Source organism: Castor canadensis, chromosome 19, assembly GCF_047511655.1.
Source record: "Castor canadensis chromosome 19, mCasCan1.hap1v2, whole genome shotgun sequence".
NCBI lineage: Eukaryota > Metazoa > Chordata > Mammalia > Rodentia > Castoridae > Castor > Castor canadensis.
The window spans coordinates 831,031-858,883 of NC_133404.1; the positions used below are offsets into that span (position 1 = coordinate 831,031).

Sequence of the window (27,853 nt, forward strand, 5' to 3'; positions counted from 1 at the left end):
AAAGAAGGAAGAGAGGAAGGGAGGGAAAAAGAATTGAAAAGAAAACCATAAACAAATTTCCTTGATGAATATAGATGCATGAATCTTCAATGAAGACAAAATTCAACAATAATTAAAAAGATCATCTACCATGATCAAACTGGCTTCATTCCAGTGATGTAGGGATGATTCAACATATGCAAATCAATAAACATAGCACATAAAATCAAACACAAAAAAAATAGTCATCTCAATAGATGCAGAAAAAGCCTTTGACAAAATTCAACATCACTTGTTGATAAAAGCCCTGAAGAACTGAAATAGGACAATACTGCTTTTATTCAATATAGTGCTTGAATTCTTTCCCAGAGCAATGAAGCAAGAGAAAGAGATACAAGGGATATAAATAAGAAAGGAAAAACTCAAATATTCCCTATTTATAGATGATATGATCCTATACATAAAAGACCATAAAGACTCCATCAGGAAACTCTTAGATCCGATAAAGCTTTTAGCAAAGTAGCATAATACAAATCAATGCACAAAAATCAGTAGTTTTTCTATATACCAACAATGAATGTGCTAAGAAAGAAATCAGGAAAACAATACCATTCACACTAGAGGGGGAAAAAATACCTGGGAATAAGCCTGTCAAAGGAGGTGAAAGACCTCTACAGTGAAAACTGTAAAATATCAATGAAAAGGAATTGAAGAAGACGTGAGAAGATGGGAGGACCTCCCACATTCTTGGTTCCACAGAATTAATATTGTGAAAATATCCATTTTTCTGAAGGGAATCTGCAGATGAATGGACTCCCCCTCAAAATGTCAAAGTTATTGTTCTTTGGTGGGACTGGGGTTTGAACTTAGGGCCCTGTGCTTGCTAGTCAGGCACTCTACCACTTGAGCCTCACCTCCAGCCCTTCAATGCTATTTTTCACAGAACAAAATTAATTCTAAAGTTTATAAGAAAGCACAAAAGACCCAGAATAACCACAGAAATCCTGAGTAAAAAGAGCAACAATGGAGCTATCACAAAACCTGAATTCAAATTACTCTACAGAGTCATCCTAACAAAATCATCGTGTTATAAAAAGAGACAATGAACCAGTGGAATAGAGCAGAGGACCCAGAAATGAGCCCACATGACTGCAGGCATTTGATTCTTGACAAACATGCTGCAAACCTATGGTGAAGAAGAGACAGCCCTTCAACAACTGGTCCTAGGAAAACAGGATCTCCATCATAGAAGACTGAAGCTAATCCCAGTCTCTCACCTTGTACACAAATCAATTCGAAATGCATTAAAGATTTTAATGTAAGACCTGAAACTTGGAAAGTCTTAGAAGAAAATACCATGAGCTAGAGGCATAGGCCTTCTCAATAGACTCACATCTCAGAAATCAGGTGGGATTGCATCACACCAAAAAGCTTCTGCACAGCAAAAGAAACAACCAACGGAGTGAAGAGACAGCCTACAGTTGGAGAAAATCTTTGTTGCTGCTTATTTAACAGGAGGTAAAAGCCAAAATATATAAAGAACTAAAAAAATTAAACACCTGCTGGTGGCTCATGCCAATCAATAATCCTAGCGACTCAGGAGGCAGAGATCAGGAGGATCACGGTTCGAAGCCAGCTCGGGCAAATAGTTCCTGTTGGCAATAATGGCGCCGATGGGTTTCGGTTCTTTTCCAGGGTCACGGTCCTGCCTCAAGTCTAGCTTGAATTCTCCTTCTGCCCCAACCTCCAATCAGCAGGAACCATAAGATCCTAACCAATCAGATCGTGCTGAGTCTCACTGAGGGGTATTTAAGCCCCTGCCCCCCCCCACTTGGCTCTCTCCCTCTCCCACCTGGCAATAAAGAATCTCTTGGCCAGATCGCTCCTCTCCGTGTGGTCACTTTGGGACCTACATTTGGTGCCATGACTTGGGTCAGGTCTCCCCACTAATCCTGGTGGGACCCCGATTCTGACTAACCCCATGACTGGCCAGGACTCATCCCCATGATCGCTTTCACTTGCATCCAACACCGGACATTCTTTGGTGAGTCCACATACCCTTCTTGGGCTCCCTTTGCGGTCTCTCCCTTTGGTGTCTCTGGGGTTTTCAAACACTGCCCCTGTTTGGCTATCTCTGGGCAGCTCAGGCAGTAGAGGGATTCCCTTCCTTGTCGGGCTTGGATCCATTTTGTTGCGGGTCTCAGAGACCCATCGTCAAAAAGCCTGGGCCCAGGTGACCCATAGCCCTCGGCCCTTCGGCCTTGCACACCACTAGAACTCAGTGACGACTGATTCTCGTGTGCCTTGTGCTGTTCTCGGGTATTTGATCACGTGGGGATGCCCCCTGATTCATAATACCCCCCTCCCCCATTATGGGACCAGGTCCCACACAATGGGTGCCTCTACATCCTCTTTGCCATCTGACTCCCCACTGAGATGCCTCCTCAATAATTTAGACACCTTGGGTTTGACCCCAGATATAAAACCCAAAATTTAATCCGCTTTTGCACTCAAATCTGGCCCACTTATCCTTTAGACAACCAAAATCACTGGCCCCTTTTCAGGTCTTTAGATCCCAACCTTTTGCAGGACATATAACTACTGTGAGCAATCGGGATGATGGGGAGAGATTCCATATATCCAAGCTTTTTCATACCTCCGTCTAAATCCGGTTCTCTGCACCACTTGCAAGCCACCTCAAACCCTCCCTCTGTACTTTCTGTTCCCCTGCGCAGATTCTATCAGCCTGTAAACCAGCTTCTAAATCAGCCAATTCCTCTCCCAAACCTCCTCCTTCCCCATGTAAGCAGACTTCTTGCACTGCTTACCATACCTATCTCCTCCTATCTTCCTGAAAAACTTTCCCCATCATGGAGTTAAGCAAGCCACTCCTTGCCTTCTGGCCTCAAGGCGGTTCCAGCTCTGGGAGAGCTCATGCTCCCTTCCTGTGGGCTGAGACCAAGCCCCGGATTTATTTGGTGACCGGAGAGTGGAGGTGTCATTTCCTGAAAGCCTGCCAGTACCAATCAATGGGAGCAACCTGGAGGTACAGGTGATGGCTGATCCCTCAGGCCTGTGTCATGCCTCCAGGCTCTGCCTTCCCCTCCCTTACCTAAGATGTCAGCACACCTTTTCTGCCTCCTCCATGGTCTCACCATGTGTCTTTGTCTCTGTCTGCCTTCCCCTCCCTGGGCTTACTGGGACCCTGCCTCCCATGAAGAACCTGTAGCATGGTACCTTATGACTTAAGTTATTCCAACTAGTTTGCCAGGCCTCTCGGTCTAAAGTAACTTTGAATCGGCTGCTTTACCAAACCACTTACAAAAAACTGCAGCTGCTACACTGATGCTCTAACTCCACCCCCACAAGGGGAAGAGGGAAAGCGAACAGGCGCACCTGTGCACAGGATGCCGGCTTCTTGACACAGCAAAAACGCCTGCCACAGCTAAGAAAATCCATAGAGAGGACCCAGTACATACTGGGCCACCACTTCCCCTAGAATAAACGCACGCAGAATACGCAGGAAGCGGGGAGGGGTGACAGGCCACAGGGTCAGGCCTAGGCAGTCAGGGTCATTTGTCCCAGGTGTTTGTGGAGGGAGTGGCGCCTTGCACAAGTCCTGCTCCTAGCCCCACCTCACAACTCAGGGCATCAGACCCAGCCCTTGTAAGCCAATTGTTAGCTCAAGGTTATAGTTCCAGAAATAACAAAATGTACATTACCGTGGTCTCTAAACTTCTCATTTAGAATTTTCTATACCTTTGGCCTCAGCGTAAATTTTTCCCTCCAAATATTAACACTAGTTGTCCCGTATGGTGCTGGTATTGGCCTGAAATGCCCTCTGAATGCCCTTCTCTAACTTCACAAATGATTTCTTTGTTAAAAAGGTAGCCTTTATTAAAGAGGCTGCCTGCTGTTAACTAAAAGACAGGATCCTAACGTTTTGTTCCTTCCAGATGGGACCTGCATCTTCCAGTCTTCTGGCTGGTAGATGTTGTAAGCTCTGTACTGAGGCCTGGCCTCACTATGCCTTGGGTGACCAAGAGAAGTGGCCTTCACAGGGTTCCTTAAATTACAATACCATACTCCAATTAGACCTTTTCTATAAAAGTAAAAAAGTAAACTGAGGTCCCCTATACAAATTTCTACCTTCTAAGCCACACTAATACTCAGAACCTCTTAACGAGTGCTTCCCTCTTCAACAGGCAATGGTAGGAAGAGGGCAAGTTTTATGTCCCCTTCCAGTTATCAGATCTAAGGGAAATTTAAAAACATCTAAACAGCTGTACTGATGCCCAAATACATCCAAGCCTTTATCTCTGTGATCCAAACCTTTCAACTGACATGAAAGGATATTATGCTTCTACTAGACCAGACTCTTATCTCATTAGAGAAGCAATGGGTTCTGGCCCAGGCCACTCAGGTTGGAAATGATTACATGGCTCAAGCAGTAGAGTGCAGCTTTACAAGCATAAAGTCCTGATTTCAAGCCCAGTACAGCCAAAGTAAAAATAATAATAACAATAATATTTGGGGCTGAGGAAGTAGCTCAATGGGAGAATGTCTGACCAGCATGTGCAAAGCCCTGGGTTCAGTTCCCCAGTCTTACTAAAAAAACTTTTTTTAAATGGTAAAGAAGATAAGTGGCATGAATGTCACTTCAGCCATCTCATAGTAGAAAAACGTACTTTAACCTAGACCAGATCCCTCGTTCTTCAAGCGAGGAAACTGAGGCCCAGAACAGTCCAGAGACTTGCTCTCCAGAGTGTCAGGTGTCAATGTAAAATAACAATTTTACTTTACAGCAACAACTTAAAAAAAAATCCTCTTACCTTTCTACAGCATCTTAAGGACGCTATCAGAAAGCATACCACGGTGGACTCAGAGTCACAGGGGGGAGAGGTTCTCCTCAAAGATAAATTTCCAACAGTCAGCCCCAGATATTCGTAAAAAACTCAGACTGTGGCTGAAGGGAAAGTCATTGAGTCAAGTAATACAGCTAGCCATGTCTGTATTTATGGCTATGTCTGTATGTCCGGGACCTTACTAACAGGAGAGAAAAAGATAAGAGACACCATGGCCTCACTGCTGCTCTCAGAGAGGGCCCCACCTGACTGGGGCCTGTATCATGAACTTGCTACCATGGTGGACAGGAGGGGCACTTCTGCAGAGAATGCTTAAGGGGGGACAGCCCGGGACACAGCCCCGCCCCCAACCGGGACCCTGCCCTCTGCAAGGGTAACCACTGGAGGTCTAAGTGCCCCCGTCACCAGATGGAAGGTGAGGTGCCTCCTCCTATGGACTGATGGGTCCCAGCCTCCTGGCCACACTCCACTTCTTGGCATCAATGTTGAGGAGCCATAATGGCAGAAAAACAAAAGGTCATTTTCCTCCTAGACAGTGGAGCCCGTTTCTCTGTTTTACCTTTTTCTCCTGGTCCCTGGTCCAATGACAAAAGTTATCATTCGGGGCAAATCTGGCCAGCCCCCAGAGCGCTAGTTTACCTGGCCTCTGGCCTGCTCTTGGGGAGACCTGCTCTTCTGTCACTCTTTCCCCATAGTACCTGAAACTCCAGTGTCCCTGCTGGGACAGGATTCACCATCTCAATTAAAAGGCAGCTATCTCTGCTGCCCCCTCCTTCAGGAACAAAGAAGATCCCACAGTGTGGACTGATGAGATGAGTGTAGGGTGAGCCAGGACGGCCCTCCCTATTCAAATAAAACTCAAAAATCCCTCACAGTTTCCACACCTAAAACAATATTCCCTCAAGCCTGAGGGATGATGAGGCCTTATGTCTATTCCTAAAAACAATAAGGGCTACTAATTAGTTGCTCCAGCCCCTATAATAAATTTAAAATTCTTATAAAAGTTAATTTTAAAATACAAGTTACAAAGTAAACAACTGGAAAGGATATAGATAGGTGATAAATGTATTTTTTGAGAAGTTAAAGGAAAAAGGTATGGTTTTTTGGATGAGAAGGGATTTTGGAAAGAAGGGTTTGTCCTAAAGATTGTTTCAAATAGGAAGGAGAAGGACAAACCATCAAAGGGTTTAGTATGTTGTATGAGGGTCTGAGTAAGTTTGAAAAGTGTATAATAAAAGCTTTGGTGTGTGATAAAGTTAAAGTTGAATGTAATCTAAGAGTTGCCTAAAGGATTTTTAGGGTCATGTCAAACTAAAATCAAATCCTCTATGTCTATGAAATAACAAGGTTATCTTAATATTGTCCTGCTCTGAGTAACATCTACAAAAAACCATTGCAGAGAAAGATTTTATCAAAGAAATTATTTGTGTTTTCTGCTGATCTTGTCAAGCTTTAAGTACTACTAAATCAGAGTTCATTTACATATTTGCTTATGCTTATGTGTCTTAAATGACCACCTTGTAACAGTGTTATCTGAATATGGTATAAACATTTAAAAGGTTAAAAGTGTCAATTTATATAAAATAAGGAGCTAAAGCTCTCTTTTATCCAAGAGTGTTACATTTAAATCCTGACAGCCCCTGCCTCCCACAGGTCACCTACCTAGGTGTGGCCTTAAAGGGACAGACTCACTCCCTGAGTCATAAATGCATCAACCCAATCTTCCGTTTCCCAACCCCCATACCATAAGACAGCTTACAGCTTTCCTGGCAGTTATAGGATTTTGCAGAATTTAGATCCCTAGGTATGTAGTCCCTGAATAGACACCTTTTTATGCTCCTCCTAATATTCCTATTTGGGTCTTAGATAATGTATGGCCACCCATTTCTCTCTCTGTAGTTGGAGGACTCTTGAAATTGTCTAGGGAACAACATTTCACAGTGGTTCTCCTGGCCAATGCCCATCCTGATGCCTGTGTTCTCGCTCTCCTATTCTTAAGCTTGCTCCCTTGTATCACACTACATGTCTGCTCTTGCTAATCAAAATTTAAGCAGGGATACCAAGCCCTGATAGCACAACCAGAGGACACCTATAATGGACCCCACCAGGACACCGGGTTATAAACATCAAGACCCCCTTACAGGATGCCTACTACAATTCCTCGACTCCCGATACCCACCACGCGGAGGTCGGAGGATTGGCTCGAGACTCTTTACGACCTATGGCTGCAAGGGACCTTCATCAACTTCAGGGAAGAGGAAATCTTCATTTTCAGAGCCTGGGTGTACGCCATCATGAGACTCACTGCCCCGACACCATCTGCCAACTAACCCTTCCTTCCCCTACACCGCCCCTTGCCAGCTCGAAGAAGCCAGAGCGAACACAACGCCCCCCTTCCTTAACAAACAAAAAAGGGAGGAATGTTGGCAGTAATGGCGCCGGTAGGTTTCAGTTCTCCCTGCACCCTTAAGCTTCTGTTTTCCAAGGTCACGGTCCTGCCTCCCAGGGTCACGGTCCAGCCTCAAGTCTAGCTTGACTCTTCCTTCTGACCCAACCTCCAATCAGCATGAGCCATAAGATCCTAACCAATCAGATCATGCTGAGTCCCACTGAGGGGTATTTAAGCCCCTGCCCCTCTCTCCCTCCCTCTCTCTCTCTCTCTCTGCTCTCTCCCTCTCCCACCCGGCAATAAAGAATCTCTTGGTCAGATCACTCCTCTCCACGTGGTCACTTTGGGGCCTACATTTGCCTACAGTTCCCAAGACCCTATCTCGAAAAAACCCTTCACGAAAAAAGGACTGGTGGAGTGGCTCAAGGTGTAGGCCTTGAGTTCAAGCCCCAGCACTGCAAAAAGAAGAAAAAAAGGCATGAAACGAGCAGTAGGTATTTCATTTAGGAACAGGAGGGGACGAGCAAGAGAGGGGAGAGGGACAAGAGCAGTAGTGGAGATGCATGTGATCCAAGGACACTGCATAAATGCATGAAATGTCATAATTAAAGCTATTATGTTGTACAATGAACATCCGCTAATAAAATAGATTTTTAAAAAGGAATCTTCCTGCTTATTGTGGGCAAATTTCAGATTTCAGAAGTTAAGTGAATTCTAAGTAAACAAGTTGAGAATTCTTTAGAGTTATCTGAGGTGACAGTATTCATGGAGTTATGTTGTGACGTCACCAGCTGTACTCTCTGAGCTAAAAAGACAGAGTCTGCACAGAGCTAAAAGCCCTCCGAGGCTCGTATTTGCAGCTCCTTCCCAGCTGTCCCCAGCCACACTCCAGATTTCTGTGCTATTCATTTATTAAAATACAAACATTCCATGGAGCCAATTCAGAGTCCTGTACAGGAAATAAAAATGCATTTTCCTACCTCAGGCGGGGCAGGACCTGTCAAAGCAGGGCACCGCTTAGTCTGCTCCCCCGCCCCCATCTCAGCCCAGGCTGCCTGCAACACAGCTGCATCGCACCAGCTTTCACAGCTGGCGAAAGACAGGATGGGTGACATTCCTCTAGTCAGCCTGCTCTGAAGGAAATCTTCTGGAGCACAATGGCTGTTATTAAATCATTTAACACCAGCACATTCTGTAGTGCATCCGTAATGCAAATTACAAAGGCAAAGCAAAATGCACAAGAGCAAGCAATCAAAAGCAAAACCTGGTTTCTGCAGAGCTGGGCTCTGAGGCAATCATGAGGTCCATACCTGCCAGTCGTGAGGCTCTGCTGCCCCTGCACGTCTGAGTCCCTTTCTCAGTGAGGCTCACACTGAGAGCGACCTTTGAGCTAGAATGGTGGAGAGGAGGAGGTCTGGGTAGAGACGAGTGGGTTCCATCATGTATGCTCCACTTACTAAGTATTGAACTTCAACCATTTTTCCAGGCACTGGACCAAGTGCTGCAAGGAAGTGACATCTGAGATCTGAGATGTGGAACAGGCATCAGTGCTAAGGAGGCAGGGGGAGTCATCAGAGCTGCCCTGAGCCTTGGCCTGGGGAACAGGGGGTGGCCAGTGGGTAATGTGTGATGATGGAGGGGGGACCAGCCAAACGTGCTTCTTCCTCCAGGAAGACAGATGCACCTGTGGCTAAGCAGAGCCTCTTCACACAAATCTATTGGCTAATAGGGAAAGAAGAAAAGACTAAATGTGAGTTCCATGTGCACCAGGAGTATAAGGAAAATCAATGTTGGGATGGAGAGGGGTTGTAAGCAGAACTCTTCCCTATCTACTGAAAAACAAAGGGGCCAGTTTACAACAATACCACATTTGTCATAGTTGGTCCTCAAAAATGAGGGCTCCACTGTTAGCACTTTCCTGTACTTTTTTGGGTTTGGTGGGCCTAGGGATTGAACTCAGGGCTTCACACTTGCAAAGCAGGCACACTACTGCTTGAGCCACACCTCCAGTCCATTTTGTTCTGGTTACTTTGGAAATGGGGGTCTTGCAAACTATTTGCCTGAGCTATCCTCCAACCTCAATCCTCCTGATCCAGTAGCCAAGATTGCAGGTGTGAGCCACCTGTGCCCCTCACAATTGCCTACGGTGTTGATGGATATGGTGCGTTCCCTTTGACAGAAATCCCACAGTCTGGAAATTTGTTGTCCAGAGTCATTCCCAGGGCATATGGAGAAAAGAGCAAAGGTGACTACGTCACTCATTTCTCCTGGGTTTAAGTGCCAGTCACAGACACTCAGGGAAAGAAGAGGTAAGAATTACACTGGAAGTTGTCTCTACAGCAAGGTAACTATTGTTGACTCCTTTTAAGAGCCTGCAAAAATGTACATAAAGTCTCCCAACCTTGTAATTCCAATGGGACTCAAACATGCACTTATTGAGCACCTGGTGAATGCAACTGGAAAGTTGCAATACGAGGACGATTTATACCTGGCTCCCTTCCTCAGTGACCATGCTGTAAGGATGAGTGGCTCCTAACCACAAGCTGCAATAGTTCAGTGGAACAATGCTGTACACAGCCTCATGGAAATGTGGCACGGTGAGGACATTCTTGGTGGGATGACGAAGAGGCTTCAAGCAGATGTGGCATTACAGCCTTGAAACACCAGGGGATTTTGGAAGCTGTGTGTGGGAGTACAGCATGAGCTGTTGTTTAAGTCTTCACTGAGCACCAAAAAGGTGTGGTGTGTGAGGGAGAAGCTTATGAACAACTACGAAGGGAGACAAAATGCATCGCTGAGAAGGAAAAGCTGTGATCAGTTACAGTGCAATTACAGAACCAGAAACGCAGGCTGAGCACTTTAGGGAGTGGGGCTGTGAGTTAGCCCCCTCACAAATACCTCAGTGATGTCAGGAAGGGAAACACGAGGTACGAGATACACATTTCTACTGATGACCCTCTCTTCTGCAAGTGCCTAGATTCTGTAAGAAATTATCATTTTTACTTGTAACTGCATGAGCAATGACTAGTATATAATACAATCTTATCTGGAAAATTTCAAGGGATAAGAAAAATACCTACACTGGTGACTCATGCCTGTAATCCTATAATCCTAGCTACTTGGGAGGCTGAAATCGGGAGGATTGAGGTTTGAGGCCAGCCCAGGCAAATAGTTTGCAAGACCCCCATCTCCAAAGTAACCAGAACAAAATGGACTGGAGGTGTGGCTCAAGCAGTAGTGTGCCTGCTTTGCAAGTGTGAAGCCCTGAGTTCAAACCCCAGTCCCACAACACACACACACACACACACACACACACACACACACATGCACAGGCACAATTTCTAAGCCAACAAAATAGACGTCTTACTTCCAGCTATCACCCAATTCACAATCCAGACTCCACTTCCAGATTTAGAATTGCTGGATGAAGGAGAAGCTGGAGACCCCTGGGGAAGGAGTCAATGACAATGCCACAAGTTTACACTGGGACTCTTAACTCGGCGTCTTCCCCAGAGGGACTAGGAGTCATCTGTAGAGAAATTTGCTCTGAAAAACCAAAGCCCCAGTCCTTTAGGTCACAGACTGCTGGCTGCTCACCCTGATTCTGGGGATCCAGGGCCCCACAGGGGTTCACTAGTTAGAGTGGGGCCTACATGGGTGAAGCAATCAGAGGAATTTTAACTTGAGTCCACCTAGTGGTAAGCTCAGGGGAACCCCAACCCCTTCCAGTGGCTACTTCTCCAATATTTTGAGTGTACATTTGAGAGACAGGGGCCCAGGCAGTGGCAGAATCTTCCCTTTGGTTTCCTGATGTTTAAAACCAGGTGAGTGTGATAGAAAAGACTAAGTGGAGACCCACAGGGCAGCCTTCCCCTTTCCTCCTTTCCTCCAACCCAAGTAGTGAAACAGAACTTGTACCAGTCTTTGAAGACTAGCTTAAGTGTCACATCGGAGAGGCGAAGATACGGTTTGCAGGCCGGTTAGGTGGCCGATGCAAACAGAGGCTCCTAAAGACGCTGGAAACCATGAACTCCATCCAGAAGTGCAGTCAACCACAACCACAAGTGGCTTTCCAGGTGTGGCACCTTTTGAGAAGCCAATGGGGAAACTTGCTTTCTTCCCCCATCTAGTAAAAGCACCTCTCTCTCCTCTCTCTTCTCGCTCATCTTACAGTTTCCACAAGCCAGGAATCTGGAATCTGGGTCAGTGACTTACCCAGTGCCTCTGGCTCCTGGTCTCTTGGGAGGCTGCTGTCAGAGCATCAACTGGGTCATGGCCAGGCTTGCCAGATAAGATCAGTTCCAAGTTCATGTCTGTGCCCTTGAAATTGGTAGGCCTCAGGTCGGCAGGAGACATTGGTTCCTCAACATGTGATTCTTCCTTCCAAAGGACAACTCATAATATAGCTGTGACAGGCAGGCCACAGTCCTTTTGTGTCCTAATCTCCCACCATTTCTGTCACATTCTACTCACTAGAATCAAGCTGTGGTCAGCCTGCACTTGGGCTCGTATTTCCTGAGCACTGGCTACCTTGCCAGTGTAGTCCATACGCCCGCCCTCACTCCAGTGGAAGTCCAGCCTGCCTGAGGCCTGAGGCCCTTGGTCAGCATTTCTGAGCTCCCCAGGCCAGCAGCGCACCTGACGTGTCTTCATAAGTGAGCCAGCCAACCTGTGCTGATTAATCTGCTTTAATTGGATCAAAAACCATACAATAAAAGAAAATTTGGTGTAGAGTTCCACGAATTTAAACATCTAGAGATTCTTGTGGCCACCACACCATGATCACTCCAAAGCTCCCGAGAGTATTCCTTTCAGTAACGCTCTCCTCATCCCTAACCCTGCCTTTCAAAAATGTCAGACACTCACCCTTTGAAGACCCAACTTAAGAAAAACAAACGAAACCCCTGCAGGCATCTTTACTGCCCTGCCCACTCATCCCCACTCCCCCACAAAACTGCCCCCCCATCCCGCCCAGGGTCGGGCTGTCTTCAATTCTTGGCACGTTCTGAGGCCCCCCATTTGGTCACCTCACGCCCTCGGGGTGCACTGGAGGTTTTCCTGGGCTCCATGCGCACAGCTTAAGCACCAGGCGGGCTCTTGCTTCACGAAGTTCCAGCGCCAGCGCTGGGGCTGCCCGGTGGGACGGACGCAGTGTGGGCAGCAGCGGGACTTGGAGACGACCCAGTGTCGCACCGTGCGCCGCCGAGCTCGGGCGAGCCCAGTGCCAGCAAGCCCCGAAGAGCCCCAGTGCTCCTCGGCGACCTCCAGCGAGCCCATGTGGAGTCCCGAGAACCGAGCCCGGATGAACCCAGCGCGTCCCGATGAGCCCAGCGCACCCCGATGAGCCCAGTGCGTCCCGATGAGCCCAGTGCGCCCCCGCGAGCCCAGCGCGCCCGGATGAGCCCAGCGCGCCCCCGCGAGCCGAGCATCCCCGCTCCGCGAGCGCGCGCCCGGCCCCACACCGCCCCACCACCACGCCCCGCGCCGCCCGTGGGGGAGAACCGTTGCGGGGGGGCCCCGGGCCCTGAGGTGGGACGCTCGGCCTCTGTGTGACACCCCGTTTCGGTCCCGAGGCACCTGACCTGGTGGCCCCAGGACGTTCCTGTCGCATGGCGCAGTATTGCGGACGACGCCCATGAAGCCCGTTGTCCTCCTAGTTGCACTGTTGCTCTGGCCCGCGTCCCTGCTGGCATTTCCAAGTGAGTGACCCTCGGATAAAGGAGCCCTGACCCCCTGGGATAGGGCTCGGCTTGGGCGCCCCAGTCCAACCCTTCCACTCCTGAGTCCCTCCCTGCCTCCCACCCCACCTTCCAGGGTGCTGCCCGGGTGTCTGGCGTCCTTGTCCTCTTCCCAGGTGATGACCTGGCTGGCCTGGTCTTGTAGGGCTGGCTTGCTGACAGCAGTCTTGTCGTTTTAGATGTAAATATGAATTGTGTTCTTTCATTGCATGTGAAAAAGTTTGGAGTTCAAATCTCACTGTGCACACATGAAGATTCATGGGATCACAGCTGATGACCTTGCTTTGTGTATTGCTCCTGACTGCTGTCCTGCTTTATAGTAGCATTTAAGTGCTTACTGCATACTCTATGCTTGCAAAGAACAAAGTATTTTCCATCTAGCCCTTGACAAATAAAGGTTGTCTGACCCCACGGTGACAGTTGGAGAGCAGCAGTCCAGGACACTGACCTGAGGATGCCCACCACAGAGCATCCTTGGGTGCCAAAATTCAAAGCCTTAGTTAGGCAGGATTCTAACTTAGGATGTCCCAAGCAGCTGTTTCGTTCCTCTCCAAAGCTGAAATCCAGTAAGGTCCAATTCAGCAGTGCTGAGACTAGGAACAACGTCACGTGGCCATTCGAGAAGTTTAAGTGTGGTGTCTGAGACTCCAGGCTTGTCTGTGTAGCCTGATTGTAGTTCTTGCAGCTTTTAATAATGCTGGAGCTCGGCAGAATTTCATAGGTAGAATTTCATAGAAGTATTACAATGCACTCTAATTGTGCAGAGCTAAAATTTAGAATGCTAAAAGATCTTGGTTAAAAATCAGATCAAAAAGTGAAAATACAGCACAAGCTAACTCATTATGAATACTAGCGGGGAAAGTGCCGCATGAAGCATCCTAGATGACTGAAGTTAGACTTTCAAATACTATCATTTATGAACTTGGTTGTTCTTAATAAACACCTTTGTAAAGTTTTCCTTCCCTCACATAAAGGCCCCAAACTCATGGAAGGGCAAGGGTCATGACTCAGAGGCGGGTCACATGCCTGGCACCTGGGAGGTCCTGGGTTCAATCCTAAGTCCACACCTCAGCGAAGATGACATCGTGTCTGATATTTGATGGTCATTGCTACTAACAGCAGGTGTGGCGGTTTGGTAGTGGTAGAACAGGAACAGGAGGCTGTAACTGACTAACATACAGGAAGACTTTAAGTGACATTAATGTGTCACACAGTGCAGCCTGGGGCTGTTACCTAGCACTACAGGGTGCTCACTCAACACAGTGCAGTGGCCTACCCAGCTCCACGCTTTTAAGGCCTCTTCTCTTTCTTGTCACTCTCATGCTTTCTTAGACTTTCAGGAAATGAAAAGACATCCTCAGAAAAAGGCCTGATTTTGTGCTGATCTAAGCCGTGAATGGAATGCGTGCATAGGCATCAGAGACATCATTCCACAGAGAGAGACTAAGGTGTTTGTAGGGCAGTGCTACATCGCTGCTTTCTCTATGGCTATCTTTCTTAATGTTCTCTAAGTACTTTTAGCTACAAATATATATCAAAAATATTTGGAAGGCTTACTTCATTGGGTTGGGTTTAAATCAGTTCCAAATTCTGTTATGTGGCCACTGTTGGTATAACTGCTAAAAGTCAAATAAAAACGCTCTCTCGTGCCACAGATAAGGCACACAGGTTTTTATAATGGAAGGTGCTCCTGTGACAGTTTGCTTCTAGACGGCTCAGTTTTGAGGTTATCTTGTTCAAACATCACAGGCATGAGAAATATTTGTCAAAAATGTCAGTGTGCTTTGCTCTGAATTCAGCTTGACATGAATGAGCTTGAGTGTACGGACAGAAGGACACTCCACTACATACACACACCCCACCCCTACATGTGCACACATCTTCATGGTGCTGGATAGGTACACTCCATATTTAATTTCTTTACATTCAGTTCGTTTCCTGTATCTGATTTCTCATGGTTTTAGTTCTAAATACTTTCTCATTTAAAAAATTAGTTCTTGGCATTGTATTTGCACTGCATAACTTGCTTTAGGACTTAATGAGAATTCTTTTTGATTTTAAAAAATATCCAATAATTTCTGGCTGTGTGCTGGTGGCTCACGCCTGTAATCCTAGCTATTTGGGAGGCAGAGATCAGGAGGATGGAGGTTTGAGACCAGCCTGGTCAAATAGTTCTCAAGACACTATATTGAAAACACCCAACACTAAAAAGAACTGGCAGAGTGGCTCAAGTGGTAGAGCACCTGCCTAGCAAGTGTGAGACCCTGAGTTTAACGCCTCCCCCAAAATGAATAACTTCTAAGGTAACATTTTAAAAAGTTACATGATTAAATAATATTAACTACTATTAAAACTATATAATTTTTAATATGCAAGGTTCCTAAGTTCCTTCTTCAACTTTGTTTTCCTTTCTTTCTTTTGAGACAGGGTCTTGCTATGTAGCTCTAGGTAACCTTGAACTCATAACCCTCCTGCCTCAGCCACCTGAGTGCTGGGGTTTGCTACCGTTTTATAATTTTTTAAATCACTATTGGTGTAGCCTGAAGCTACAGTGACATGCCTGTGAAATATTAGCTTGGGAGGTTTTCATATCTCACAAACACATGAGTTTTTTTCCAGGCCATCTGTTTGTATAGATCAGCAAAAATAGAGCTCGTGGTCAAAGGTTTTAGTTTAGGGTGGCAAAATCTCTCCACTGGCTCCTCTAGGCTGGTATAAAAGGCGGCTCCATGTGTGAGTCACTGGGCTCTGTCCTTGACCTTAGGAAGGTCTTTGTCCTCATGAACCACGCAGTCAGAGCAGCGTTAAGGCAGCACAAGCAACAGTTGTTCAAATCCATCACCAGATGGAGCAGCCAGCTCTTACTTAAGTCCATCCTGAAGGTAAAACTCGCCTGGGCACCGTGCTGTGTCAGTGCCCGAGGCTGTGGCTCCTGAGATGGTTTCTCAGACCTGCAAGTGGAGCATTTGAAAGCGAGAAGCCAAGGAGCAGTGTGACATCTGACTGGTCCAGAAGGCCTTATTGACCCTCCCGATAATATGTAAATTTAAACTTCAACAATTTTCCTTATCTGAAAAAATAACACAAGTATAATACTAGTTATTTGAAAAGGAAAGATTTTCCTTTTTTGGTATCATATGTGTGACTTTTTTGGGGGGGGGTAGTACTGGGGTTTGAACTCAGGGCCTCCTACTTGCTAGGCAGGTGCTTTTATAGCTTGAATCACTCTGCCAGCCCTTTTTTGGGATGGGTTTTTTTCGAGATAGGGTCTGGCGAACTGTTTGCCCGGGCTGACTTCGAACTGTGATCCTCCTGATCTCTGCCTGCTGAGTGGTTAGGCTTACAGGTGTGAGCCACTGGGGTGGCCAGAGCTCACTTTCTCCCCTGCTCTGAATAGAACTGGCCAACCTTCCAAAGAGACAAAGACTAAAGACTGGTGTGTTTTTGTTTTTGTTTTTGTTTTTTTGGTCATTTTCACAAACAGAACTAGAAGAGATAGTTTAAGGTCAGCAGTTTGTTTTGGTTCCAATTGTTTTTTACTTTCATTCATAGGAGAACTTCTTGATTTCTGACTCTTCACCTGAAGTCAACTGTATTCCTTTTTGGAAACAAATTTAGCCAGGCTGTCTCGGTTACCTATTGTAGCAAACCGGACTGCTGCCTGGCGGGTCATTCTTCATCCTGCGGGTTGCCTGGCCTCCTGCTGCAGCTGGGAGAGCTGGTCACACCTATTGAGACGAGAGACCCAGGTGGCCTCTTGTCCTGCAGGGTCTTTCTCTCCGTGAGTTCTTGCCAAGGTTTCTTTGGGCCATGGCAGCTGGCTTCCAAGGGGAGCTTTCCTGGCCCAGTGTGCAAGTTCTTAGGAGGCTGTGCTGTGCCAGAATCGGTCGTGTCCTGTGGCCAAGGCAGGTGGCACAGGGCAAGCCCTTATTCAATGTGGGAAGACAGGACCCAATGTCACTGGCGGAGGGGGTGTCCCGGAGGTTCCTTGGTTCTTGGGATCCAACGTCCAAGATTAGGATGCTGTCCTAGGTGCAGGGAAAGAGCCACAGGGAAAGTGACTAATCAGCCAAAGCGCACCTGGAGGGGCGAGGCGGGCAGTTGGATGAGGGCTGACTGCGTGAAGTTTTGGGGCTTGTCCGATGGGCCAGGGTTAGTTGGTGTCACAATATCAAGGCCCTCCCCTCTGGCCCCTCTCCAGATGGCTCAGTGATGGTACAGTAGGAAGTCCCGTGCCTGTGCTTTTGAGAGGGGCAGGACAGGCACTTGAGCGCTTGTCACTTTGTCCTTTCCAGTTTAGTTCAGACAGTGGAAGGTCACAGAGCGGTCATTACACCCTTGAGATACATGTGCCACCTTGAGTGGCTCCATCAGGAGGATAAAGGTCGTGACCTCAACCATTGGTCCAGGCCGTGGCCATCTGGGGCTCTCGGGAATGGATTCGCGTAGCCCGGCATTGCTGCTTATGGCTGCCTACCTGCCTACGCCAACACCAAGAGAACAAAAGTCAGGAAGGGCAAAGCCCTAAAGTTTCCTTTCTTTAACTGAACGCTTGATTTAATCTGTCAGCAAAAGTTAAACATTTAATTACTAGTAATAGCTACAGGACATTCTGTGGACCAATGACAAGATACAGTGTTTCCTTTTTTGGCCTTTCTCTGTGTACATGAGGAGGAAACAGTCATTCCTGCTTTGATTTCAGTGGGTAATCCTTGAGGTCAGTTATTTACCTTAATTTTATTTGAATTTTTTTTGAGTGCTGGGGTTTGAACTCTGGGCCTCATGCTTGCTAGGCAGGTGCTCTACGACTTGAGCCACTCCACCAGTGTGCTGTCCACTCTGTGCTAATAAAAATCCTATATATGAATCTTTAAAAAGAAAACAAGCAAACAAACAAAAAACAAGCTTCCAGACTTCGATCAAACTTTGAGTGTAAACACCAGTTGCTATATCAAGGTGAAAAGTTTTAAAATTCATCTTTCCTTTCAACTGAAATGACAAAAGTATGTGTTATTTTACTACCTTTAATCTACTAGACCTTTATTTTTGTATCAAACCATATATTTAAATTAACAACATTATTTGGCTTTAAAGCCTTGGTTTTTAAAACGTAACTTGCATTTAAGCACATTTCGTATTGAAGGAAATGGATATTTTTTAGAATTCCACTGACTTAGTGTACCTCTTCGTGTGGCCTAGGTGTTACATTTTGTGCCATGTGTGTGGATGTGGGTGTGCAATGTGTGCACAATGTGCACATGTGTGTATACGTGCATATGTGTGCATGCAGGTGTACGTGTGTGCACACGTGTGCGATGTGTACGTGTGTGGTGCACATGTGTACCTGTGCAAATAAAGCTCATCCCAGCCTATTAGTGTCAGCATTTTACCAGTTTGAGTGAAATGCTGAAAACTCACCTCACTTGTATCCTTTTGCCGTCACTCATATTACAACTGTCTTAAATATTTCCTTCTTACATGCATTAAGCACCACACCAGAAAGGGTAGTAATTTTTGCCTCACCTGTCAGAGCACAGTGGGACAAATCAAGAAGAGAAGGAGCGTTTGTGGCTTTACCTGTGTCTTTCCTTTCTCCAGTGCTCCAGGACTCCTCTTCCATCATTACTGTCCATTTGGTGAGGCTCGTGGAATTCTTCCAGGGCAGGTCTGGTAGCAGCTTCTCTTGACTTCCTGTCACAGGCCACGCTGTCACCTTCTCACCCGTGGACGTTGACAGTTCTTTTCTGAGAAGCACTTGAGAAAGACGCCATTTCCTGATGACCTCTATGATTTGCGATTAAATTTAAATTATTTGCATTGTTTTCCTCCTATTCAAGAGGTACCATGTCTCTCTCGCTTCTTTAAAGATTTGTTCTCTTTGTCTGTTTTCAGAAGTTTGACTTGGTATGGGTTTCTTCTGTTTCAGCTCACTCAGCGTCTTACATCTGTAAGTTCCCATCTCCACATTTGGGAAATTGTCAGCCATTATTTCTTTGAATACTTTTTCCGACTTGTCCTGGTTTTTTTGTTATGGTTTCAAGTCTCTAAGGCTCGGTTCATCTCTCTCTCTCTCTCTCTCTCTCTCTCTCTCTTTCTCTCTCTCTCTCTGATGCTCAGATAGTTGCTATCATTCTTCCGGCTCACTGACTCTTTCGTCTGTCCCCTCCATTTTGCTGTTGTGCCGATCAGCTTAGTTACCATCTTTTCCCAGTCTACTTTTTTTCGTAGTACTGGGATTTGAACTCGTGCTTGTCAGGCAAGCACCAGCTGTAGAGAGAACAGATTTCCTGGGGAATGCATAGTGGTGTCTCTGGGTTGCCAAACCTCCATCCCTAGGGTGGGGTGATGTGGCAGAAAGAAACCCCAAAGCTTGCTGCACCATTTTTTCGGGCCCTGCAGTCCTAGTTGGTCTGCTTTCTTGTCGGTTCTTCCAGCTTCTTCTGAGGCTTGTTCATGTACAGTGCCCAAGGTTGTTAACTGTGCCGACTGGAAGAACAAGGCAGAGTACACACCCTCTGTCTTCATGGGAGCAGAAGTCCAGATATATTGTTTTAAAGCCTTTTATTAGGGCCTTCTGGAAAAGACGGTGTGTTTTACAAATAAACAAGAATGCCATAAAAGAGAATTATGTCATGACCTGTTTCAACTTTTTTTGTGTGTGGTATTGAGGTTTGAACTCAGGGCCTCATGCTTGCTAGGCAGGCACTCTACTACTTGGGCCACTCTACCATTTAATAATGGGGTTTTTTTGAGAAGAGTCTTGCTCTTCTATTTGCCCAGGGCTGGTTTTGAACTGTGATCCTCCAGATCTCTGCATCCTGAGTAGCTAGGATTACTGGCGTGAGCCACCTGCGGCACCTCGCTCTGTATCAACTTTAAATTTTGGTCAAGACATATTTATAATGTTTTTATCTATATCACTTCCCAGGTCAGGTATAGGACTGGTTTATTGTAAAGGACAAAGAATCTTTGCTTGCCCCGATGCCTGTCTAAATTATTTAGATTGGATGTTATCTAAGTAGTGATTCATAAAACTCTCATCTAAATAACTCAGAAAGGGAGAATAGAAATCCAGTCAAGATTTCAAGGGTTTGCTTCAAATTACTCGGTCACTTTTCATTTTCATAGACAATCAGTATGCATTAATTCACTGCAAACTTTCTTTTTAGTTGAGGAGTGGTTTGGTGCCAAACTGGTAGTTTGTTCTTTTTAAAATGTTTACATAAATACATATGTTATTCGTTGAGACATTCTAGCTTACAGATTCGTAATTCAGAATGCCAGAAAATAAAATCTACTTAATGCCAAAATAAAGGACAATGTGTGTTACACAGTACCAGAGAATTGCAACACTGAAAGCTGTGGACATTTGGGTGAACGATTTCCAGTGTTGTGCAGGCTGCATCACAGTCACTTCCTACGACACCAGGTTTTGGTGAGTAACACGTTTCAAGCGAAATCTCGTACCCACTCGACGTTGACACTTCTCCGCTCAGTTCTCAAAAAGCTTGCCTGTGTTAGCTGAACTGCAAAAATCCAAATTGCGGGGGTACTTGGACTTGGCACACTTATTTCCAGCTGTGTATTCTGTGATAACTGCAGAAACACATATGTGCACACACATGCATGGATACACAGCACACGCGTGCACACGCACACACAGAGAGCACACACAACTCACACGACACGCACACTCACTTTTTTTAAAAAAGTAAAACTTCTTTCCTTTTTCTTTGCGATACTGGGGATTGATGTCAGATCCTCATGCTTGCCAGGCAAGCACTCTAGCACCTGAGGTGTGCTCTAGACCCCCAAAATAAAATTCCATTTTTTAAAAACTGTTTTTGTCGGTGCTGGGGATTAAACCCCGGGCACTCCACCACTTCAGCCACTCCTCCAGCCCAACTTGGTAAAAGCCTTAAGTGTCAGTAAAAATGTTCTTCTGAAACTTTTGATGTAGCATTAAGTAAGAAAATCCCCAAAGACATGGACAATTGCTATAAATTATTATAATACGAGATTTGATTGCCCTTTGAAATAAAGATTTCGTGTAAAATCTCTCAAATTTGGGTTGTCTATCTTTTAAAAATGACGTATTCCCCATTCTGTTTGGCTACAGAAACCATAGTTTGTTTACTGAGATGGAGGAACCTTGACGCTCCTAATTCCATGGTCAAAGAAGAAAAAAAAAAAAAATCCCAGGAGTTGTACTTGCAGATTCACATCTTAAATTTAAGAACTTTAATATGAGTTTTCTTTGTTTAACGCAATAAAAATTTAAGGTCTAACAAAAGTGGGAAATACAACTCCCAGTTTATAAATGTCATCAGCTAGCTCTATTAACTAAGGCGGACACACCATCTATTGGCAAAATTAAGTGTAAATAAACTTTAGTTCTTTTGGGACTGGAGGAGTGGCTCAAGTGCTAGAGCTCCTGCCTAGCAAGTGTGAGGCCCTGAGTTCAAACCCCAGCACCACCACAAAAAAAAGAGATTGCTACTAACAAACGTTAGCTCTCTTTGAGTGCCACACATTAATCCTGCAGGGTAATGGGTTTCACACACACATGTCACATACTTTTTATCATCACCCCTAAACTTGAGCTCACTAAAAGTGACTTTCTGCCTTCTTCATGCTATAATGTTGTAGTTGATGTAAGCACAAAACAGAGTGACAAGCATGAAATTTTAAATACGCCCAGTCACAAGGGGATGGCTCAGTGACCCTGACTTCCCTGTGTAACCAGTGCCCAAGTCAAGACGCAAGGTGTTGCTGGTAGCATGGCATTTTAACATGTGCAATGTCTCAAAGCCAGTGAAGAAGCGAGTGAGTGGAATTTTCTGAATTTATGATACTTGGGAAACTGGGTTTGTCTCCAGTGCCCTGATGTTATTGTTTTCCTCAGGGCAAACTCAAAAGTTTTTAACGTGTCTTTTCTAAGCCTCTGGCTGTCAGTTCCCACTCACAGTTTTTAGTAAGGAACCGTATTTGGATTGTCACCAGCACTTCTAGATGCGTGTGAATGTATGAAAGGTACAGTAGAGGAAAAGTTTCTATTATTTACTTACCGTATCTGAGTACTCACGAGCATCTTCAACTATTTTGGTCCAGTTGACAGTGAGGAAAATTTCACGTACTTTGCTGCTTTTATTTTACTTAATAATCCTAGGTGGTCCCTCAGGACCAAAGTGTGGCTTTGTCACACTCTTCCTGCCTTGCCAGCAGCCTGGGACCTTTCTTCATGACAGCACTGGGGAACTTTAAAGGGCAAGGCCGGTGTTCAAATCCTGTCCTGGGAAAATCACGTTTCTTTCTTCAGTCTCCCTTCTCCTCTTTTTCAAGCCTGAGAGCCTCATGATCTTTTAACTTCTGTCTTCAACTTATTTGGGGATTCCTGCGTTTTTGTCCCAACAGCTGTTAGTACTGATGGCTTTACTTCCCTGGTATTCCCTCCTGTGACCAGTTCCCCGTGTACTGGAGGCAACTGGAGCTAAACTGCAGCCCCCGCAGATCTGAGCTCCCCCAAACCCCAGTGCACTGGGCAGTCAGCCATCCAGCCTGCAAGGGGCACTGGAGAGAGAGAGGCACCTGCTGCCTGCAGGGGCAGGAGGACCTTAGCTGCTCTGGGACAGTGGCCTTTGCATGGATTTCTAGCTGGAGAAAATAGAGGAGACATTACACCAGTGCAGACCACAAATATTCCAAGTCTGGTAACACAGCCAGAGCACGGTAATCTGTCCTTTGTAAGAATCTGAGTTTTGTTCAGCTGTCCGGCACCTCCCCTGAAGAATGGAGAAAACCAGAATTTCATGGTGACAGGCCTTGTGTAAGGACAGTTGAGGCTGGCTTCCTTCCTGCTGCCTTTGTCTGCAAACATTTTTACAAAGATCACATTGAGTTACAAGAGCAGACCTGCTTAGCAGAACCGAGAGGATGGGCAGGAAACACACAGATGTTTTCAGGGAGACAGAGGCAGGAGGTGGGACGCGCGTGGAGACAGGATGGATTTAAGAATAGAGCAGCATGGAGAGCAGGCTGCATTGAGAAGGGAGGAGAATGAAGGTAGGAAGGAGGCCACGCGGTTGCTAGGCAGTCAAGAATGGGCGTTTTGGCATTGCCAAGCAACAGACGAGGATAAATGGGTACCTCAGTGTTTTCAGAAATCAGCTTCCAGCAAGAGCCTCTCGTCCTGCCCTCTGACGCCTGAACTTACCCAACAACTAACCTGGGCATCCTCTTTAGTACTTTGAGAAGAGACAAGCTAAATTATTTGAAAAATCAAGTGCTTCACAGCTTGAAGCTAATGGCATCTCTTCTTAAAGGCGCTGTGGGCTGCACATTTGTACAGAACGTACCCAACTGTTTGCTTCTAAGTTGCCCAGAGTTGAACTCTCTTCCAAACTGTTTTTATTTACGAAAAAACCGTTTTATTATCAGCAAATATAACTATATACCTAAGTAGAAAGTGGTCTAAAAATCCCCATAAATCTGTAATATAACCAGCTTTGACTCTTGGTTGGTCTGGTTCCACTGATGTCCCCACCACCTTCCTTCTCCCTTTACCTCCCCACTCCAGCCCCTACTTCTTGGCCTTGGGCTATTTAGAAGCAAATTCTACATGTCCTATAATTTTATCAGCAACTAGTTTAGTGTGAAACACCAAAATATAACGATGTAACAAAGCATGACACTGTGCAGTTTCACACCTAGACAGATCGTAATTCTTTAATATCTTGTCTGGTCCGTGCTTAAACCTTTCTGATTGTCTGTTTTATCTCCTTTTCCCAGTTCATCCCATTCAACTGGGATTCAGTAAGAATGATACATGTAATTTACTGATAAGCAGTTAATTACACTCCATCTCTCTTTTTCCGCTCGCGGTGTGATTGCTGAAGAAACTAGGTGAATGTTCTGTGATTTCCATAGTCTGGATTTTGCAGGTTACCTCTCCTGAGTCACATGCTATCCTCCCTTCATCCTGGGCTGTCTCTGAATAGATCTAGAGAGGACTGTTGGAGCCAGGTTTGGCTATTTTTTTTTTTTTTGCAAGAGAACTTAATAGGTCAGTTTGTGTTCCTGTGTCGGGAAGCACCTCATGTCTCACTGTGTGCTCTTTTTATGACATTGACTACAGGAAGTCATTGCAAAATGATTGGATTAAAAATGATTTCCTGGACTGAAGGAGTGGCTCACATGGTAGATCACCTGCCTAGCAAGTGTGAAGCCCTGGGTTCAAATCCCAATGCCACCAAAAAAAAAATGATTTCTAAATTTGCTAGCCAGAATAATTTATAAATTGAATCCTTCCCTGAGCTGGAGCTATTTTTCATATGCCTGTTTCTGTCTTCTCTCTTCTGTTCTGTTAATCTGTCTCTTCGTGTGCTAATACTATACTGCCCTGATAATAAAGGCCTTGTAACATCTCCGTATCTGGTTTTAATACCTGGTAGGGCTAGCCCCTGGCTTCTATAAACTTTACAGTCAGGTTTCGTAACTCAGTGAGTTTTCATCGGGAACGCATGACAGGTGCACAGTAACAGAAGTAGTATGACGTCCAGTCACCTTCCTGAGGGATGCTGGGTCTCTCCGGAGGACAGTGGTGGAACCTTTCCATTGGCTGCTGTTTACATTGAGAGATATTTTATCATTTGCTTGTACTGGTTTGCTGTGGGTGCTGTAACAATTCACCACAAACCTAATGGTTCAAAACCATAGAAATCTTCCCTTTCTCAGTTCCAGAGGCCCCAGGCCCAAGGTCAGTCTCACTAGTGTAAATCGAGGCAGGAAAGAACACATTCCTCCCCAGTTCCTCGTGCTGCCAGCACCCCATGGCCTGTGGCCACACCCCCAGTCTCTGCCTTTTCCTCCACCTTTCCGCCTCCTCTTGTGCTGTGCTTCTCTCCCCAGAGAACGTCCGATGGGGTTTAAAACCCACCCCAACATCACTCCTGTTTGCAAAAACCTTTTTCTTTGCAGAGTAGTGTTTACAGGTCCTAAGGATCAGCACCTTATGTATTTGAATGTTCACTGTTTAGCCTGCTGTAAGTCCTCGTATAGATTTTTGGGGTGTCTTTAAAATTTATGGTGAGATGCTTTGTTCCATTTTTGTTGTCTAAGTGGCAGCTTCTTTTTCATTTGTCCTCTAACTGGTTGACATTTCTATATTGGCATTTTGGGGGTGTTGCTAGGGAGGAAACCCAGGGCCGTTGGGCTTGCCAGCAAGAGCTCTACCACCAAGCTGCATCCCTGACCCTGTTCAGCAGACGCCTGGTGTCCGTGGGTATCTGGTTCCAGAGAGCCGGCCGTGGAGGAGAACCACAGCTGCTCAGGCGTCCAGGGCTGTCACGCAGATGCTGGGTTCCTTTTCCCCACAGTGCTGCCCAACTCCTGCTAAGGACATGCTGCCTTCCCGTACATCTCAGGCTGTCACTTTATCACTTGCATGAAGTGCACCCACGCACAGGGCCGGCGGAGTGGCTCAAGCAGTAGAGTGCCTGCCTTGCTCTGCTGAACTCAGTGCGAGGTCCTGAGTTCAAACCCTAGTACCATCCCCAGCACCACCACCACCCCCCCGCAAAAAAAAAAAAAACAAAACCATCTTCACTCTTCCTTTGCTTTGGGGGCACCACTTGCTTTTGGGAGACAGATGTTCACGAAACAAAGGGCAGGAAAGCACTCAGCAGATCACACAGCGATGTCAACACAATGACAATCACGTGGGACTGAGAGCTTCTCCACACCCACCGAGCTGTGAGATGCACACAGGAATTTAAAACGCGTTTTTGAAATTTCTTGCCTTCTTGTTTTTTGGTGGTACTGGGGTTTGAACTCAGGGCCTCACACTTGCTAGGCGGCTATTCTACCACCTGAGCCCCTACCTGTGGCCCTTTTCCTCTGGCTCTTTTGGAGATAAGGTCTTGTTCTTTCGCCTAGGCTGGCCTCTGTGATCTTCCTATTTTGCACTTCCCACCATAGCTAGGATAACAGGTGTCCACCACCATGCCCAGCCTTTCCCACTGAGATGGGGTCTCTCAAGCTATTTTTTTTTTTTTTATAATTTCCCATTCCAGTACATCTTTATTCCCCTCCTGGCTCTTTTGTACCTTGTCACCTGTATCACATTCTTATACGTTATGGGCCCAACAATATAATTGTGTGCATGCTACTTGTACAATTTCTTTTTCTTTTTTTTCCTGTAGTGACAGGGATTAAAACCAGGGCACTGAGCTGCATCCTCAACCCCTACACTTGCTTTTTAAATCAGTAGAGAATAAAGGAGAAGAAACATGCCTTTATAGTGTGCTCTATAATTACCTGTGATGATGCTGCTCATTTCTTCATGAGGATTTGAGTTGGTCTGTGGTCACTTGCTTTTGACCTGAAGAACTTTGCTTAGTATTTCTCAACAGACAGGTATCTCAAGCTAGTTTTGCCTTGGCTGTCCTAGAACCGTGACCTTACATTCTCCCCCTCCCTTGTGCTGGGGTGACAGATGTGAGCCCCTCCACCCAGTTATTGGTAGGTGGGATCTTGCTAACTTTTTGCCGGGGACAAGTCGCACATCTCAATCCTCCCAATCTCAACTTCCCACGTAGCCAGGCTTACAGGTGTGAACGACTCCGCCCAGTAGCGCTTTGCCTTCTGGTTCTTTATTTTAAACTTTTAAGTGATGGCATAGGTGATAAATTGTGTCACACCTAATCAAGGTTACTCATTGCTGCTTTGGTCTTTTCCCCTTAAGGCATTACTGTGTCTCCCGACGAAGAGCAAAACTTGAACCGCTACGTACAAGTTTTAGAAAACCTACTACTCAGCGTTCCCACTCGGGAACTTGAGAAAAAATCAAAGTCTCCAAAACATGTTTATTCTGCCGGAGTGAGGTCATTACTAGAGGAGGCGGCGAGCACCCCCGGCGAGGGGTTGGGCAAGGACGCCCTACCCAGTCCTTCCGGCGAGGAGAGCACGGCCCACCCCGCCAGAGAGCCCACGCGGCGGCCGGGGAGGAGGAAGCGCCCACGCACCACCACTGTGTTCTGGACCATCAAGCCCAACAACGTGTCTGTGGTTTTACGCGCAGACGAGCCGTACATTGAGAAGGATGACCCCGAGCCAGAACCGGTGGCCAAGCCCAAGGCACCGCCCAAGTTGCCACCAGCACCCAAGCCGGAGCCCCAGCCCGAGCCCGAGCCCGAGCCAGCGCCCCGCGTGAGTGTGACCAAAGCCCCCCGGGCTTCCACAATCGTCACCCACACCTGGACCACTTCCCACATCACCACGGCAACCAAGCACTCCGAGATGGACTCAGAGGACGTCCCCCAGCTCTCGGGCGAGCTGGCCACGAGATTTGGGGAGCCACTGGAGCCCCACTCACACACTTTGAGCAATGATGACATTTTGAGGAAAATTTCAGAGATCAGCGCAGAGGTGCATCATGGACCTCTGGGTGACAGCAACAACCCCGAATACCGAGAGGACATTAAGGCCTCCAGGGAGCAGCTGCAGCGGAGCCTGGCCCTGGCGGCGGCCGCTGAGCACAGGTTACAGAAGATGCACAGGTCACACGTGTTCTTTGGAGGACGATCCAACCATGGAGTCAAGGACATGGAAACGGTCATTAACACACTGTATAACTCCAGGTCTAAGTTGTCAGAATATTTAAACATCAGATATGTCCCACCAGAGATGAGAGGGAAGGTCACCACAGTACTTCATACTTTGAGAAAAATCTTATGTTCCGGTCAGATGGAAACCCAAAACCTTATTAGGAAGTTACTAAGCAACAATATAAAAATCCTAAACCTACTTGACATTCCATCACAAAACAGACTTAATGCAAAACTGCATTCGCGCACAAGAAACTAAGCAGATTAGTGATTTCCGAG

General features: G+C 46.2%; 1 protein-coding gene across 1 annotated transcript; it reads left to right on the top strand.

The window, feature by feature from the left end:
• Nucleotides 1-12,868: 12,868 nt before the first annotated feature.
• Nucleotides 12,869-27,833, top strand: Spesp1 (sperm equatorial segment protein 1). The gene is made up of 2 exons (XM_020182190.2): nucleotides 12,869-12,932; nucleotides 26,713-27,833. Exons 1-2 carry the CDS (start codon nucleotides 12,869-12,871, stop codon nucleotides 27,831-27,833), a joined length of 1,185 nt encoding a protein of 394 aa, XP_020037779.1.
• The last annotated feature ends 20 nt before the right edge of the window (nucleotides 27,834-27,853 follow it).